General features: G+C 37.4%; 1 protein-coding gene across 4 annotated transcripts in view; it reads left to right on the top strand.

Annotated features, from left to right (window-relative positions):
• nectin3b (nectin cell adhesion molecule 3b) overlaps positions 1-18,443 on the top strand; it is a 108,559-nt gene continuing 90,116 nt past the window's right edge. For 3 of the 4 annotated variants that reach the window (XR_015519580.1, XM_087299647.1, XM_087299648.1), the window contains exon 1: positions 1,402-1,535. Coding sequence is in view for 3 of the 4 variants with exons in the window: in XM_087299647.1 (XP_087155773.1) it covers positions 1,442-1,535 (94 nt within the window). In the remaining variant the exon portion in view is untranslated. 4 annotated transcript variants of the gene reach the window in all.

Here is an 18,443-nt window from a genome sequence, read left to right as displayed (position 1 = left end):
GGCCTAGCTAATCAAGCTCTTACTAGGCTTTCTAGAAACATCGTTGCAGGTGTGTTGAGGCAAGTTAAAGCTCAAATCTGCAAGACACCGGCCCTTCAGGACCAAAATTGTGCATCCCTGACTTAAGGTAGCCTATCATGTTTCTATTTTAGGTTCTTCTTGCTTACTTGCTAGTTTATAAAATATATGATTAAATTATATTTTGTTTGTGGTCATTGTATAATCACTTTCTAATAAAGTTAATCGTTGAATGTGAAGAATGTTTCCAAAATTAATTCTAAATCACCCGTTTAAAATCCAACAGCTGATGTTAAAACTTTTGTTTTGACTGTTATGCATATTATGCATATAAGAACAATCCGGAAGGATCCTAAAGCAAGTTTTTACCTTTTAACTTTTTGTTGATTTATGTAATGATCGATTAAATATTGATAGGCCTACTAGCTGCGCGGTGGCGCATTGAGAAGCACGTTCGCCTCACCACAAGAAGGTCGCTGGTTAGAGCCTCGGCTGGGTCAGTTGGCATTTCAATGTGGAGTTTGCATGTTCTCGCCGGGTGCTCTGGTTTCCCCCACAAATCCTAAGACATGCAGTAAAGGTTAATTGGGTAAAATTGGCTAAATTGTCCGTAGTTGTGTGAATGAGTGTGCATGGATGTTTCCTGTTGATGGGTTGCAGCTGGAAGGGCATCCGCTGCGTAAAACATGCTGGATAAATTGGTGGTTCTTTCCGCGGTGGCGACCCCAAATTAATAAAGGGTCTAAGCTGAAAAAAGATGAATGAATGAATGAATGAATGTTGATACTGGACTGGAAATGTGGACACTGCACTCAAAAATAGAAGTTAATGCGGGCTCGTTATTCATTAGTTTATTTAAATGTATTTCTTAAAAATATACAAATGTATATCTAAATCACAGGCATATAGCCTACAAAACAGGCATTTTATTATTTGCCCACTCAAGGAATTTACTTAGCTACATTTTCATTATGGAACAGAAGGTGGCGCTGTAAAAGAAGACAGGAAATTGCAAATTGCTTGCAATGTTTTATTGCATCATTAAATAAATTCAATAGATTCAATGACTTGTAATTGGTGTTTATTTTGAGCAAAACAAAACAGTCATTGTTTTAAAAATATACTTTAGGGATAAAATAATTAATGCTTTAAGTTTTTAAGCTTTTGTGTAAGGTACATAGGAGTGTTGGTGTTACCTTTAAGGTAAAAGTAAATAAATTTTATAGTCAACCAACCGCATCCTGTCAACATTTAACGTTTAACACGTAATGTGTTTGCACTGAAAGGGCTTCAGGTGAGACCACACACCCCTATAACGGAGAGGCAGAGTGGTACAGTCCAGACGCAGCCTTTTCCCTATGGAGTTGTTGCTGAGGAGCTTTCAGAGTTTCGGGGAGCGAGAGAAGAGAGCACGGGCGGCGATATGGCGCTGACAATGACTGCCCATTTTCTCAGGAATAACCCGATTCAGCTGGGACTGAATGTGAGAGTCCTGCTCATGCTCTCATTTGTGTCAGGTAGGTTTGATCGTGCTTTATTTGCTGTGTCGTGAGCGCGCAAGCCCTTTGCAAAGTTTGGGGGAATCCAGCGGTCTGTGGAAACTATTGAGCGCCTAAACATGATGCAGTCCAGACTCGCGGACAGTCCCTCGGAAAACGTCACCATGCAACGACGTTTGTGTTACGAAAAGTTTCTACAACTTTAACATATAGGGTTTCGTTTTGGATAACTTCAAAATATTCTCTCTGGATGCTGAGTTGCTCCACTTTAATTGTCAAATTCCATTATTTTCCCTCAAACTACGCTGATTGCGCGAGCACGAGGACTGAGATTCAGCTGCCATGGAAACATCCGAGCAGAAACTGAGAAACAAAACAGTCGCTGGTTTTAATATAAAAATAAACCTTTGTCTCTAACGGTAGCTGCAAGTCTTTAAAGAAAACTCTGATATTATTCAGTGTAACCGCTTGACATTTGATGTTGGTAATGGAATGTTAGTTTTCGTTTGCCAGTTCGTAATTCATGCCAAATGTTACGCTCTTTGTTTTGTTTGTTTGGTTGTTTAGCATTACATTCTGTCTGTAGCAGAAAAATGTTGCCTCGTTTTTCTGGAAAATTAAGGATAAAGAAATCTCTCCTAGCACACAAATTAGCACACAAAAAAACAGTTGGGTTTAATTTCTGGTTTCATTGTCATATTGGAGTCAAAGGTTTTAATCTAAAGGAATTTGGTGCATCCTTTAATATCAGTTTATAAAAAATTGGTTTCTGTAAGGTTAATAATGTATGTATACAATCTGTATTGTAAATTAAATCTAGACACTTATTGAAGTACAACATTGCTTTGTGGTAAAGTGTGTAAAGGGGTGAAACCAGTAAATTAGGCTTGCAATGTCTCGCCGTAATCATAAGTTTACTATGCTCCACTGCCCAAAGTGACATTTGCATCGTTTGCCACAGTTTTGGTTTAGCAATTATATGTGCTGGAAATTTTCATTTACACTTTATCAGATTTCTAGCTGGTCTAAAATGAACTTTTAAGTGCTTGTCAAGTTCCAAAAAGGGTCATTTTAATTTTCCTACAAGCCCAATGCTCAATGAGAGTTAAACTCATCTCGTCCCTGTCTGGTTATCTACAAGCACACCTGTCATGACCGCAGTTGCCTTCTTTTAGCAACGGACTTCAGCTGTGTTGTATCATTTTGCAGCTGTAGGGGACACATGCAGGCAGAGGTCAGACCACAACACCGCTCTCTGGCTCATGCACAGTGGGACGGTATCCATAGTGACTGGTTTGTCTGCACAAGACGGCGTCCTCGCGCCCGATCGATTGCTCGCTCACACGCTGGAAGCAAATTCCATCGTTTTCCTGTCATGTATTCTCACGCCGCTCAGCAGTGCAAATGACAATAGTCTTTTGTCTGTGGCATGCATTTAGAAAATAAACATTTGGACAGGACTGGGGATGTTTTAAAGCTTTCAAACTTTGTTGGTCATTTGCATTTTCATTAGTGTAGAACCACTATGACTTTTAGTTAGTATTTTGTGATTTTTCTAAACATTTGACCTGTCTAAGGTGACAAATGCCAGAGTTGCCAATTAAAACATGTCCAGCGAAGTCGTCCATTGCGTCGCCTGTCTTCAGGTTTGTCCAGACATGGTGTGGTTGCTGGCTGCACTGCGGTGAGTGATGGCAGCAGGGGAATGAGGAGAGAGAGGAGGAAAGAATAACAGTTAAAATACCACACAGGAGCTGGGGATTAGCCCTGGCATTCCACTCTGCATGTCCCTCCCTCCATCTCTCCCTCACTTCCAGTCTATCTCTTCCCCCCCTCCTCCTCTCCAACTGCTCTTCGCTCCATCTCATTCATGTCGTCTTAATTGCTTTTCTCCCTCTGTCTCTGTCACCGTGTTCCATTTTTATCCCTTGATCAAATTGGTTGGTTAATAACTTAAAATATTCTCTCAGGAGTTTCACCATGTGTCTTGAGTATTTCAGTTGGGTAAATCAGTATCTAGACTTTTCTATAGAAGATATTGTTCTACCTTATTAATAGGGTACACTTTTGGAGTGTGAGGTACAAATTCTGAGATATTCAGTTTCCTAGTTTTTTGCAGCATGAGATCAAAAAGTGTGAATGCAAGTAGTTATAAAATCATCAAATGTGCGTAAGAGCAAAATCTTTGCATGTACCACATTTAAAGTTTTGCCCCTTGGACAGCATTTAAATAACACAATTTTTAACTAAAATGGCCTTTTCTCCACATTTAGTACATCTTAAAGTGCACATTTGTAAAGTTTGTTTTTTATAGTTAAAAAAAAAAAAACCATTAGAATTTTGTAAAAAGATGACATCATGCATGCATTGTGAATGAAATTCAGGGAAACCTGGTACAATCTAATGACTGCTGATTAGGAGGAATATGGTTGTCGACATACCATTAATTCACATTACGAAACTATACCAGCTGTAGTATTGTGATACTAAGTAGTATTGCAATACTGTAATTTATAACTCAAATCTATGAAATAAAGAACATGGTCAAATACTATATTTTTATGTCATAAAAGGCCTGCTTGAATTTAATTCTTAATTCCCTTATTATTAAAGAAAAGTTTTTGCATATGACTCCTATAATGCATTAGTTCTTTTTGTTCATTTTTAGATGATGGTCCAACAAAAATAGTTAAAGATACAAATTATACTGATCAAAATTAGCGACAAAAAGCACAAATATGCTATATGAAATGGTCAAAAATTTTCAATGTTTTCTGTTCTTTTGGGTTTCATTTTTTTTTGTCTTACCTGTTAAAAATTCAAAGTTATTTGATTTCACTTAGTCGTTCTTTTAGGAGATTGTTGTGGTTGTTGTAGCTACTAAATCATATTGACAGGAACAGAAATGAACTGATTTAGATGTGCATTTGAACTGTAGCATCAAAATGGGCAATAAGCTGCTTTAAAAGACATGAATTATACACAGTTTTGTAATTTTAAAGGGTTCGACAGACTATTCAAATAAAACGTTCTATTGTTGCACAAGCATGTGAGCATTTTAGTGACTTTTCCACATGCAACATTATGTATTATGTTGTATAGCATTATGTTGTATAGACCGTAATGACGATACTACCGTTTACAAAGAACAATCAGTGGCACCAGTATTTTAGAGCCATAGTATCACGATATTACCAAAGTACCGGTAAACCATGCAACCCTAAGGTGAAAGAAGATCTAGTTGTGAGATTGCAAAAATAGGCAGGAATTTTTGCATACTTATTGATTTTAAAGTTCATAAAAGGTACAAAAAAGTATATTAAAAAAGACTAATTATTACAATTTGTGTTAAATCAATAACATTAAAATGGATGACCTAACTAATTAACGTTTAAATAACGTTCTGTATTTATCATGGTTTGTATTATGACATGATATCAATATGTAATTGTCCTAATAGTGTATCAGGGAGACCTTTTTAACCAATAGGTTATTGATGGCAGGTCACATGCTTTAATCTAAACCATTTAAATGAAAATGAACTGTTCTCAATTAAACTGGGTGCTAAACAAGGAATGGCTAACATACCAACACAAGCACGCCCAATAAATTATATAAATACACAATTTGTTCTTCTTTCACTGTTGCTGATTTTGTCTTAGTAATCAATAAAAGCCCTAAAACATAATGTGGGAATTGAAGCGTTAGTGGTGTTAAATGCAATCCTTTCAACACTCTCTCAATCCCAGCATTTCTCTAGAGCTTAAATCACTGCTACAGGGCCCCTTGAGTGCTCTTTCTTATCAAGACTCAATTGATGGGGCCAGTGGTGTGTCTGAGAGTAAGATCTGTCTGAAGCATGGTTTTATTGATAATCTTGTAATGCTTCTGACATGGAATATGGGAGGTGAAACAAAGTAGTCGGTCTGCAAGACCATTAAAACATCAATACACTTGGAGAAGTCTCAGCCAGGTTCTTTACTCATTGTTTATTCATGAGTAACCTATGAGAAACATGCATGTTTTGTGGTTGTAGGAGTAGAGATTTCTCCACTTTGGTGCTCCAGGTCATGCTGCTGTGGTGCGGGGTTGAATAATGAATGACCTCTTTATTTAGACCCTTTCATCTGTTCTTGTGTGAGCGCCTGTTGGTGCAGGGGCGTATGGTAGAGTATGAGCTCCCCTTCTGTACCAATGTCTTTCTGATGTCAGCCTTTGCACCTCTCCCCGAGCTTAAAGTCCCCACAAAATCAAAATGGATTTATTCATTTTTATAATAATAAATGTTATCCTTAATATGTTGCTAAACAATAGCAGAGTTTACATTTAGAAGGCTCTCACTTTTAATATAGGTCAAAAAAAATTTTCATGACATCATTCTGTACTTCAACTTCTCATCAGATTTTCTGACCAATTGAATGCTCTCTTGTGTCCAAGGTGTGTCTCCACTAGCAAAGTTTTTCTAGCATAGAAAATTGCAAGGTTGTCACCTCCGACTTATCAAAAATAAGACAAAAAATTACGACTGCTGATAGTTGCATAGCAGTTTCGAGCTCTGGTCATGTATTTAATAACATTTAATGTAAGTCTTTTTAAATTAAATATTTTACATAAGATTATACGAATCAATCCAAAATGTGTTTGTTTCAAGTAACAAACTTTTGATCATTCCAACTCCACTTTTTTTTTTTTTAGCCCCATCCTGGGACGATTAATTGAAAAGAATTATAACTGTGAGTATTGTAGATGCGATTGAGCAAAGCTACAATTGTCATGCACTACTTAAGCCTGAGTTATACTTCTGCTCTGAGTGATCGCTGTAACCTATGGTGCATACCTTGTGCATAGCTGTCCATTTATACTTCTCCATTATGTTTGTGTTGCTCAGCAATAACACTTATGAAGTGTTTGCTGAAGGCAAGTTTTTGTGTCCATCTGTGTCCAGTTTCTTTACGGGTGTTTTGTTTAAACTGGAAATACCCGTAATGCTACCTTACTGTACAATAAGCTCAAACTTGCATGACCAGAGGCAAGAACTGGCGGACATACAACAACTTTAATCTAAAGTAAACCCAAAACAAAAGTGTCCGTCTGGACCTTTATGGGACTTAACATTTAATAAACAATTGAAGAGTTTAGATGCAAAACCCTCTAAATCCATCAGACTTATGTTTTTTGTAAATGAGCCTTTTCTATCAGGCTCCTCTGGTTAGGTTCCGCAATTTAATTTAATATATAGTAAGGTTATTAGCTAGTAAATTACCTTTTTTTTTATTTTTTTATTTATTTATTTTTTTTTTTAAATGTCACTTTACACAATTTTTTTTAGTTTTTTAACAAGATAGATTTTCTTTATCAACCAGCTAAATCCACGTTTGCCTTTTTTGCAAAAACCTTTAAATCCACATATTGTAACAACACAATTAGCTGAAAAAGCACTAAAAATGCAATTAGACATTTTTATTAAACATAAAACGCATTACACAAAAAACCTGAAGTTAAAAATATAGAAATCTGTCAAGTGGTTCATTCCGCTGTGTTAGTCCCTGGTTTATCAGGGGTTAAACAAAAGGAAAATTAATGAAATTTGTCAAGTGCATTAATCAATAACAATAAAATTGACATTGATTAAATCTTAACAATCTGTTGTCGTTTAAAATATTTTGGATTTAAATTGGAAGTAATGTAAACATTTGTTAAGCTTGGTTTACAATATTACATTTTAAATGTGTAAAAACATTGTAAAACATCAATATCTGTGCATTGTCCATTAATGTAAAAGCTTATCAGGCGTGTAGGTAATATAAAGTAATATAAATAATGAATATTGTTTTACATTTTTTTTCGTCTCTTTTGTCCACATAGCATCAATATGGACTAGAAGAACACCTTAACTTTTTTCATGAAATTGAGTTACCGTTTAATGTATACTAAATCAGACTCATTCAAAGTAGCGTCACTGCTCAAAAAATTGTTATGACTGCATGGTACACTTCTGACTGTACATTTTGTTTTCTTTGTGAAGTTTCATAAACTAATTTCGAGAGGAGCACGTGATATGATTGTGCACCGCTGGCCACTCATCCGTAATCAGTAATAATCCAATCAGAATGATCCTAGCTTAATATAAATGGATCACTTTCTCCTTATTGCTCTATCTTCGTTTTGGAAGAATCCCCCCTTCCACCCCATCTCCTCCTTTTTCTCCCCTTCTTAAGGGGGAGCGATCAAGACCTACCTGATCTCGGATGCCCTGACATGCTTCTAGACCGGGCGGGAGCCCTGGGCTCAAATATCTCCGGGCTCAGGGTTCTCTCCCAGGACAGCATGCCAAACCTGCTATAAATGCCAAGAATATCTAAGTGGGAACTCTTGAATTTTATAATGCAAAGAGTTTTGAGGTAAGGGACACTTTCATTTGCCAATCAGTGACAATCGGACAGCCTCATGCAGTTTATCAAACTCCATCTTAAAATCTATATCAAAAGCGAAATAAAAACAGTCTCAGAAAAGCCAGAGTATTGGCTTTTCTGTTGAACATGTTGAATATTTGTTGAACATGTACTACATGCCTAAAGCATTCACTCAATGTCGTTAGCTCCTTTTTGACGGAAGTGGCGTTTAGCGGCTTTTCCATCTGATCTTTTTACTTGCTGTGACAGTCTCGCTCCGCTCTCAGCACAGCCCACACTTGTCAACGCTACCAAACCGACCAGAGTTTGACCTCAACTTGTCAGGATCAGTCTTACCCATAGTAAGGCTGTATCTGACCATTCGTGTGAACTCTGCAGAAGTAGAGACACTAAAATTGGTTGAAATTGGTTCCTGTCGGCGTCACCCAATTGCTGTGTGTATAGTGAACGGGGATAAACTTTTCATTGCTTTTGATTGGTTTGAATGTAGTTTGCTTTTACATACGTATCATGCACAAAGAAACATTCGATTTAATGAGTGTTATAAATTTTTTTTTGCTTTAAACAATCTGTTATAATTTTAAATTCCAGAATTTTTTTTTATTTGAGTCTTCGACAGGAAGCTCAATATGTCATATTCAATAACCTTTTAATCATGAATAAAATGTACTCAATATCCAATTCGTATTGCACCATTACAATAACCTGCATAATAGGCTTTTTTTCCTATTGTCTATACTGTAACATTATAAAATGGCACAATGAGTCTTTGTGTCTTGTGTAATTTGTGGTTTTTTATGGCTAAAGCAGTGTTGCACCATCAGAGATAGAAAGCTGTCCCCAAACTGCTCTTTGTAGAAGAACAAAAATAGACGGGCTTTTCTGAAATTAAGGATCACGGGGAGATTTAATAGCAGACTGAAATCAATTTAAAATTGTGACGTTTAAAGAGAACGTTTATGGGATGTCAGTGCCATAGAGAATTGGGAGTCATTCATCTGTCCCTCTGTTACAAAAGAGGATTAAGCCCAAGCAATAATGGAGAGGCAGGCTTAGGATGCTGTCTCTGTTTATGCGAGTGCTGTTGTGATGGTGCGGTTGTTAACATGAGAGGGAAGCAAACAGGCAGTCGCTGATCTCTGAGTGCAGTTCTCCCCAGTGTTAATCTCAGAGATGACCAGCACCAGCCCATCGTTTTTGCCGGAGCATGAAGGGCAGACGTGTTTCAGTGACCTCTTCATCAAGCAGCTGTCTCTCTGTGGGTGGGAAAATGAGCCGTGTGTCTTCGATGAGCTTGTGCTCTTTGGTTAATTCTGACATTTTCACCCCTTGTGTAGTTTTTAACTTCGTTCTATGGTTTGATTGTGCTGTGGAGCTGTTGGTGGTGGATCATGGTTGTACATTATCTGATCATTGCGGTGTTACTAGTTATGACTTTTTTTTTAATTTTGTTTCATATTTATGACCACTTGACATGAATAATAACAGGACTGACTCATGAAAAAAGAATAACATGATAAAGAGACATCATGAATCACCTGGGAGTTAATTGTTGTTGTTGTTTTTTTTCCCTATTTCTTTCCTTAATTTTTATCCACTTTTTTGGGGCCGGGTTAAGGGGTCAGTAGTCTCATGACAGAACCCCAGACTTCCCTCTCCCCAGACACTTCCTCCAGCTCCTCCGGGCATTCCCAGGCTAGCTGAGAGACAGTTCTTCTAGCGTGTCCTGCGTCTTTCCCGAAGGCCTCCTCTCAGTGGGAGATGCCTGGAACGCTTTCCCTAGGTAGGTGTCCAGGAGTCATCCGAAACAGATTCCTAAGCCGATTTCTTTCGATCTGGTGGAGCAGTGGCTCTATACCAAGCTCCTCCCAGGTGACAGAGCTCCTCACCCTATCTATAAGGGTAGGCCCTGCCACTCTGTCCGGGGAAACTCATTTCGAACAATTGTAACAGATCTAGTCCTTTCGGTCATGACCCAAAGCTCATTACCATAGATGACTGTAAGAACATAGATTGACTGGTAAATCAAGAGCTTTGCCTTTCGGTTCAGCTACTTTACCACAATGGACCAGTACATCGACCGCATTACTGCTACCACTGCACCGATTCGCCTGTCAATCTCACGTGCCATCCTTTCCTTACTCGTGAACAAAACCCCAAGATACTTGAACTTGTTCACTTGGGATAAGGACTTTCGTTTAACCTGGAGATGGCAAACCAAAAGACTTGGAGGTGCTATTCTGATCCCAGCCCATGTTAAACTTATCAACATGATTGGACTTCTGGTTTATACTTCTGCATCAAGTGATCACCATGACACATGGCGCATTGGGTGTTTTGCACGATTGACATGCCCATTGTGCGTTTCGAAGAATCGCTCAAGTTCAAAAATCGGAACTTCTGCGAACATTCGCACTGCATTAAACAATCAGGAGCTTGCTCTTGTAGGGGCATGCTTATGATGTAGCGCCTATTGTTGGTGTCCCAGGGGGAAATCCTCCAGCAGTCACCAGACAACAGTTGATCAAACTGGGCTCTGCTCAGTCAAACACCACTGAACCTCCATCCAGGTTAAGTTTTTGGAGGAGTTTATCAACTCAGAGCTGTGGGTGCACCTCTGAGGATCTAGTGGACTCAGACACTGCTCCTAATGAATCGAAGCTGTTTTTTAGCCTTCATAAAGCAAATTAACACAGCTATTCTCTCAAAGCCCATGATAGCCATTTAGCAACAAAGCTACAGTCACTGGGCAGACAGAAGCTGTGCCCATGATGCTATTTTTGCATCTACTGTTCAGTGAAGTGGATCTGACGCTCGAATAAATTGAGTAAACCCAAAATGTTCATGTGTCTATTTACGTGTGAATATCGCAATTTTTATCCATTCGTTCCGTGTCTGGTGTGAACATGGCATTAGACACTTGTAAACACTCGCGGTTCTCAGCACCGCCCACACTTGTCACAGCTATCAAACCGACCAATTACAGAGTTTGTGCTACGCGTTGCGACATGGTTAAAAAATTTGAGAGTTGCGCTTCAGCCACGGCAAGGGCTATGCGACCAGTGGCGTAGCGCAAAATGCGGAGGCCCCCCTGCAGGGATCACCGATGGGGCCCCCAGTTTTCAAGGGGGTCGGGGGGGTTTGGGGGCGGCAGAGCCAGAGATATACACATATACACGTATATCTATGATCGGGAGTTTTCCTGGATGTTAGTATTTTTATTTTTATTTCAATTATGAAAATTATAATTTTACATCACTTTTCTACATTGATGGATCAGTGATCGCATGGGCTTTCCTGACAAAAAGCTTGTGTTTGTGTGTACAGAAATGTACTATTCACCCTCCCTGTTAAATTTTATCTAATCATCTCCTGAAACACAGCTCCTCTCCTGCTTTCACTTCTCATACTGATGGAGGGAGCGATTTGTTTGTGAATGAATCTCCATTATGAACGACTCCTTCACTAGCCGACAATAATACAAGTTTCTGGCACCGCAGCATCTCGTTGTCATATTTCTTTTTCATTGTTTGCTGATTTTATTCAACAAAGCTAGCATAAGCCGAGTATTTAGTGCGAATTAGAGCTACTTTGACTTGTAGTGAATGCAGTAAGTGGCTGTATTATTATCAATAACGTTACCTGTTTAGCACAAATTTCAGAACATACAAAAACGTAAAAAACTTAATCCTACCTATGGAATATTCTGCTTTTGTGCTTTGTTTTCTTTGTTTGCTCGTTACTACACTCGTAGACAGCGCTACAGTCCCGCATCTTTACGTAATAACACTTGTCTAGTGCAACTGAATGACATTTGTCCTGGGAGCACTGTACCAATGTGGCGGCGCTATTGACGCATGCTCAGGGTCCCTATACAATATCTAGTGTATATATCTATGTCACAAATTGAGGTGCAGGGAAAGGAGGCGGAGTGGAGCGACAACGCGGGGAATCCTTCACAAACTGAGGAGCGATCACAAACCGAAAGCGGCGAGAGCGTCAAAGTAGCCAGAAGTCATTCATTTTTTAACGAGAACCGGCGGCGAGAAACAGCGGCGCGTCTTCAGTGGCTATGATGCGGTTCGGCGGCAAGCAATCAGAATGAAGTAGTCCACCGCTTGAGAGGTGTTCAGAACACAGACCTGTGAACTTTGGTTCCGTCCACAGTTGTTCTAAAGAGTTTGATTATTGCGGTTCCTGGATTTTCAATTTTTGAAAATCGCGACGACGTGGGGCCCCCTAATCACGCGGGGCCCCCCCGCGGTGCGTGCCCTGCGGGCCCGTCCGCTACGCCACTCTATGCGACTATGCGAAGGCTGCACTGGAGCACATACGTGCAGTTGATGCAGAAGTTTAAATCAGCCTTAAATCTTTGTGAATGATAAACATTGGTAGAAACCATACAATGGCAGCCTAGTAATGGTTTGCTTACAGTTGCCTTAGTACATGAAACTTGCCCAGGAAACACTGTTATGAAACACCTGTAAGTCATTGCTTTGCATGATGTTATGACACAGGGAAAGAAAAGGGTATAGATTTCATAAAATGTGTAATCCATCCTGACTTGTTTCTTTGCTTAAGTGTTGTTTTGTTGCCATGACTTCTCTTTCCTGCAGTTCTCCACCTTCAGTGTCATCTCAGAGCGGTTTGATTTCGTATCTTTAATCTCATATTCCATAGTGTTTTCAGAATGATGTATTTTGGCCCAGTTTTTGCGTATTTACTGCATTGTGTGTAGGTTTCAGATTTTTCTCGGATCGTCCCGGGACACAGAAATCCCTGGGGTCTCTCAGAGGGCCTGGAGCTCTCCTCACAAAAGGCTGTTTGTATGTGGTGTGCTGTCACTTCAACCCTCTCTTTGTATTTACCCGCAGCCCTGGAAGGTTTTAATGAGAGCCCTGTTAAGTTTATGTATGTGTGTTTGATGATTTAGTCACAGTTTAGACTTCACTTTAGTAATGGTGCGTGTTATCTTATAGCCACTGGATTTCAGTATAACGCCCACATTGTCTATGGTACAACCTTAGTGTTATTGGTAATTTAACTGGAGGAATCTTGATTGTAACCATGGAATGATAATGAGTCCCCCTATTATACTTTTCAGGTGCCTTTTATCTATTGTGCAATAAAGCTGTTTGTGAAAAGGTCTGCTTATTCAAAGAGCAAACTGGATTACGCTGTATATGGTACATTTTTACATGTGGTTATTCTGGAAATCTTTAAGCACTCTGTACTACTACATTTGAATTAGAACTTGCCTCATGCAATTCATCTTTATTTCTATAGCGCTTTTACAATGTAGATTTGGTGAAAGCAGCTTACATGGTTTTAGTCAATTTGAAATCATGCCAGTCCAGTTTTAAGAGTTGGTTCAGTGCGATTTTATTTATTTATTTATTATTTTATTATATTTTTTTTTTTTACAAATGTTTTACTAATGTTTTAAGTCCTAACACTGACCAGTAGAAACGTTGGTTTTATAAAGTATGAATATTGGTAGTATGAATGCAACAGATTTATTACATTTGAATATAGCATAAATCAAAACTAACTAAAAACAACAACAATTTGCACGCTCATACTGGTCCTTCATGCACTGCTTGAGGAATATGAACTAAGCTGAAGATAATTTATTGCTGTGTTGTCACAGAGCGTAACTGAAATTTCACTGATTTATATTGGCATATGACGACTTGCACACATTATAATAGCAATACTTGTCTTTTCATGAGCTTCAAAATGAGTTTAAAATGAATGCTAGCCTTTTTGAAATAGTGGTATTAAATTTATAGCTGACCTGACAGCATCTTGATGATTAAATGAAGGATTAATAGAACCACTCGCATGTGAAATCTGTTGCTGTGGCAAACACTGTTACCTGCAGACTCTGTCCCACTAGTTTTATCAGTTCCAGAGTAAAATGATGCTTTTAACGGTCATCAGCATCTTATGTCCTTGAACGTTTCTAATATTTACATTGGGTTTTTCTTTTGAAAGATTGAACATTTATATGCATTTATGTATCCTCTTTGCTCAAGTTGCAAAAAAACGATTAACTGCTTGTATGAATTTCTAATGCAGCGTCGACAGTAAATCGCCGTCATCGGTCTCACACAATTTATTTTATAAAGTCGTTACAACATCATCGTGAAGTTTCTATTTTATTATTTGAGCAAATAAGATTGTAAAAAATTATCTCTTGTATAAGTCTCTCCAAACTCTCCTCTTGTTTCATTGTAGCAAGTTGACTACTGGTGCATCATGTCTCTGACGACCCAAGGTTTCACTTTTGCTTTCTGGATGAATGCAGTCACACAACTGATCAGAAGCACCACATCTGTACCTATCTGTCCAACTTTATAAAGAAATTATTGTCTTCCCAAAAATAGAAATGGTTCTAAAAGAACTTTTATTAATGAGTTCCAGTATGCTTCCATTGCAAACTTGTATTGGTTTGTTACAAATTAGCATGATGCAAGGATATGGTTTTCCTTTGCTGCTTAATGTCAGCTTTAACCTTACTTTGCTGGAATTGTTGGCTTTTTTTTCCATAAAAAATTGTGTGCCTTGCATGCTTTTTAAATTGATAAGAATTTAATTAAAAAATAAATGTAAATTTTTATTATTAGCATCATGGTGTACAGGAGCAAAGGAAATCCCTGAAGCTGACATTTAAATATTGTAATGCACGTTTTATTTCTGTCAAACACTAAACAGTGGGGCTGCTTGTTTATGGGAAAAATAATTGATCAAAACGATATGCAGTTGAAGTCAAAATTATTTGCCCTCCTGTGTTTTTTTTTTTTTTTTTCATAATATATTTTTATTATTTTTATAATTATTTCCCTGATTAAGTTTACCAGAGCAAGCATTTTTTTTTGTGGTATTTCCTTATTTTTTTTCTTCTGAAGAAAGTCTTACTTTATTTTGGCTAGAATAAAAGCAGGTTTAAAATATTTTGAAACCTATTTAAAGATCAATATTGTTAGCCCCCTCAAGCTATTTTTTTATGATTGTGTGCAGAAAAAAAACTACTGTTAAACAATAACTTGCCTAATTACCCTAAGTAAGCCTTTGAATTGCGCCTTAAGCTGAATACTAGTATTTTGAAAAATATGTAATAAAATATTATTTACTGTCATCGTAGCAAAGATAAAAGAAATGAGTTACTTAAACTTGTTTAGAAATGGGTTGAAAAAACCTGCTTTCCATTTAAACAAATTAGGGGAAAATATAAAGGCCTGCTAATAATTCTGACTTGAACTGTGTGTATAGTTTTTTCCTCCTTGTAAATAAGGGACATAAATGCAATAGAATAAAAATACGAAACAAACTGTGCTTTAAGCATGGCTACAATAGTCCTTCAGACAGAAGCAATGAGTGATTTTTGTTCTTTTGTTTGATTTAATAATGATAAAAACCGTCGGCAGCAGGAATCTTGTGCGCTCTCATTTCAAGAGCAGTACTGTTCTGATTTATGGTTTCGCTTTCACATGTCTTTTGGTTCTCAACTCGTTTATTACATAAATGAGGATTAATATGAATAATTTCTAATTACCGCATTGACAAATTTGCATGTATTTGACCATTAAAGTGCTCGCATTTATGACTTTAGATGCGTGTGCTCTGCTCGTCTCTGAGGCTGAGCACGCGCATAGAACAGCATGCGATCTCTTACACTTTTAAAAACATTAATGATTAGAATGTACATTAATGTATGATGCGCATGCTGTGCTGCAAACGTTACATTGCAGTACATGCTTTGTCATTTTCACGTGAAACTGAGCTTTGCAGAGCAACAAATGTGTATAAATGTAAAACTATTATATGATGCAATAATAGTTTGTTGATTAATGTTTTTATTCATAATCATTAAAAGCCAAAACTGAATATCTTTTAATTGCATAGCCCTACTAAGCTGTAAACCAATCACAACATTAACTAGATCTAACAAATGTGGACGGAGCAGGCGCTCCGAAAGAAGGCGTTTAGAGAGACTGGGTCTTTAAACAAATCATTGCAGACACTGAGGGGAAGAGCTGATGAACCAATGTATATTTTAAGAACGTTAAGGCATTGTTTGTAATCACATGGCTGTAAAACTATTGTAGGAGGCTAATCTTGACAATACAGAAGCATAATAAGAGTGCTTTTAATGCAGTCCCCATCACAGGAAAGTACGTATTCGCTGATACATAATTCAGCTGCTTTTTAAGCCAGTGCAATGTTTTGTTGAGGTGCGTTGAAAGCTTTTTAAGCCTGTTTTAAAATGCCTGGAATGCAGCGGATTAGACTCTGATCTAAGAACATTCTCAGCACCAACCTGAGTCCTACTGTTGTGAACCTGATGCTAAGGTCATCGTCACCCATCAGTCCATGTTCCTAAGATTCCACTACAGATTATTTTAGCTAGAACCTCTTATGTGTTTGTTCATTTTGATTGAATGAAATCCATTGCTTTGTTGTGACCTTCTGTTCTGCTTCACTTTAAATGCAATGCCTCGCCTTTTACTTATCAGTGAACACCAGTCGTTTCTAGTTTTCAGCAAGCCTTCACAGGCACGCTGGGACTGTGAAGTGGTCACTAGTTTCCCACACAAGCTCTGTTTAATATCCAGTTGTATCACTTATCAGTATTTTGGGAAGTGACTTGGGTTTAGATGTGCGTTCTTAGTGACCCTCTTCACATATTTGATTTATTTAACACAAACATTTATGCATCTGTTTACTTAATTTAATTTAAATTTGAAAGTATAATTTCAAGATTAATTCATTAGTTTTCTTAACTTTTAATGTATTGGTACACTTCATTGGTTTTCTAAATGTATACAAAATAGATTTTATTTATATATATATATATATATATATATATATATATATATATATATATATATATATATATATATATATATATATTAGGGCTCAAAATTAACCTTTTTCGCTTGGTGGCACCGGTGCTCCTAACTTAAAACATTTAGGCGCATAAGCCAAAATTTTGTTGCACCCACCAATAAGCACCGTTACTACAAGTTGTATACAAACTTACTTATTGCATTTGAAATCAACACTAATCAAACTAACAAGCAAAAAAAAAAAAAAAAAAAAAATATATATATATATATATATATATATATATATATATATATATATATATATATAATGTATGTATATCTATATCTATATCTATTAGGGATGTAACGGTATCAGAATTTCACGGTACGGTAATACCTCGGTATGAATGTCACGGTACGGTATTTATTGAATCATTTACAGGAAAAAACAAAACTTATGAAAATACTCCAAAAAAGTGCCAAAAGTGTCAATGACATACAAATTAGCCATCTATCTGTAAGCTTTGAAACAGGAACTTCAATTTTAATAACAAAAAAATATTAAACCATATAAAAAAAAATTTAAGTTTTTAATTTAGTATTGTTGAAAACTCATCACATTCAACATTTAATCACTCACTCACTTAGATAGAGATGGGTTTAAAGGAAAATTATCATATAAATATAATCTGGTAAAAGCTGGTATCTCTGGGCATTTACAATGTCCCCTGCAACAGAAAAAAAACCTCTCATTTGGTACTGAGGTTTCTGGGACAAGAGAGATATGACTTATATGACTTATTTCTTGAGCGCCGAAAACGGAGCGTTTCGAAAACGCTGGAGAGGCCGTTGATTGTGTTGGAAACGCTGCTGCTCCGTCTCAGTGTGGATGGGGAAAGACGGAGACATCTGAAAACGGAGGCAGGGCTGCAAACGTTCGCCTATCTGATTGGGGCTTTTCCTCAATATTAAGTAGCCCACACACAGTTCAGTCTCGCATCCTCTTCTTGTAAGTTAAGACTTCCCAAGTTTGATCAAGGCTGCAGTCTCCCCCTTCTCAGTTTGATATGGAAAACATACCGAGGACACGGGTAAATCTTCACAGGGAACAGTGTACTTTATAACTTCATTCACATCACCTTGGCTACGTTGTTTCACTTTCTCAACAATAAAATGTAAACATGATTTAAGGAACTGCCTATTTTCTTTTTAATATTAGCAACTTAACAGACAGCAGAAATGTTGAGGCGTCGTGCTGCATATATGAGCGTCATCTTCACTGTGTGCATATTTATAACAAAACGGAGCCGATAACAACTGCCTACTTTCAATTTCAGTGAAAATACGAAACGCACCCTCTCTTTTGCTGAATATCAGTTTTAATAATCGACAATTATAAAAGTATAACATACAATAAGTTTATACATTGTAGGAAATAAAGGCAAGCGATCAGTCAATGTACCTGGATTAATCATTAACTTATCTTTGCGCTTAACCAAAACATTTTACCCGTGAACAAGTAACTTAATAGATTCCAATGACCAAAGTCAGGGAATTGGCCTATGTCGTTAGATAAAGACAACAACATGAATGAAATATCACGTTTAGCAAATATAGTGAGATTAGATCCAGCGGGAGATGCGTGATGAGCAGTCCGACAAGCAGAGCTCTCATCTCATGCT

Source organism: Danio rerio, chromosome 21 (assembly GCF_052040795.2).
Source record: "Danio rerio strain M-AB ecotype USA chromosome 21, GRCz13ab, whole genome shotgun sequence".
Classification (NCBI taxonomy): Eukaryota; Metazoa; Chordata; class Actinopteri; order Cypriniformes; family Danionidae; genus Danio; species Danio rerio.
The sequence above is the reverse complement of the archived record's forward strand: the minus strand, read 5'-3'. Positions and strand labels throughout refer to the sequence as shown.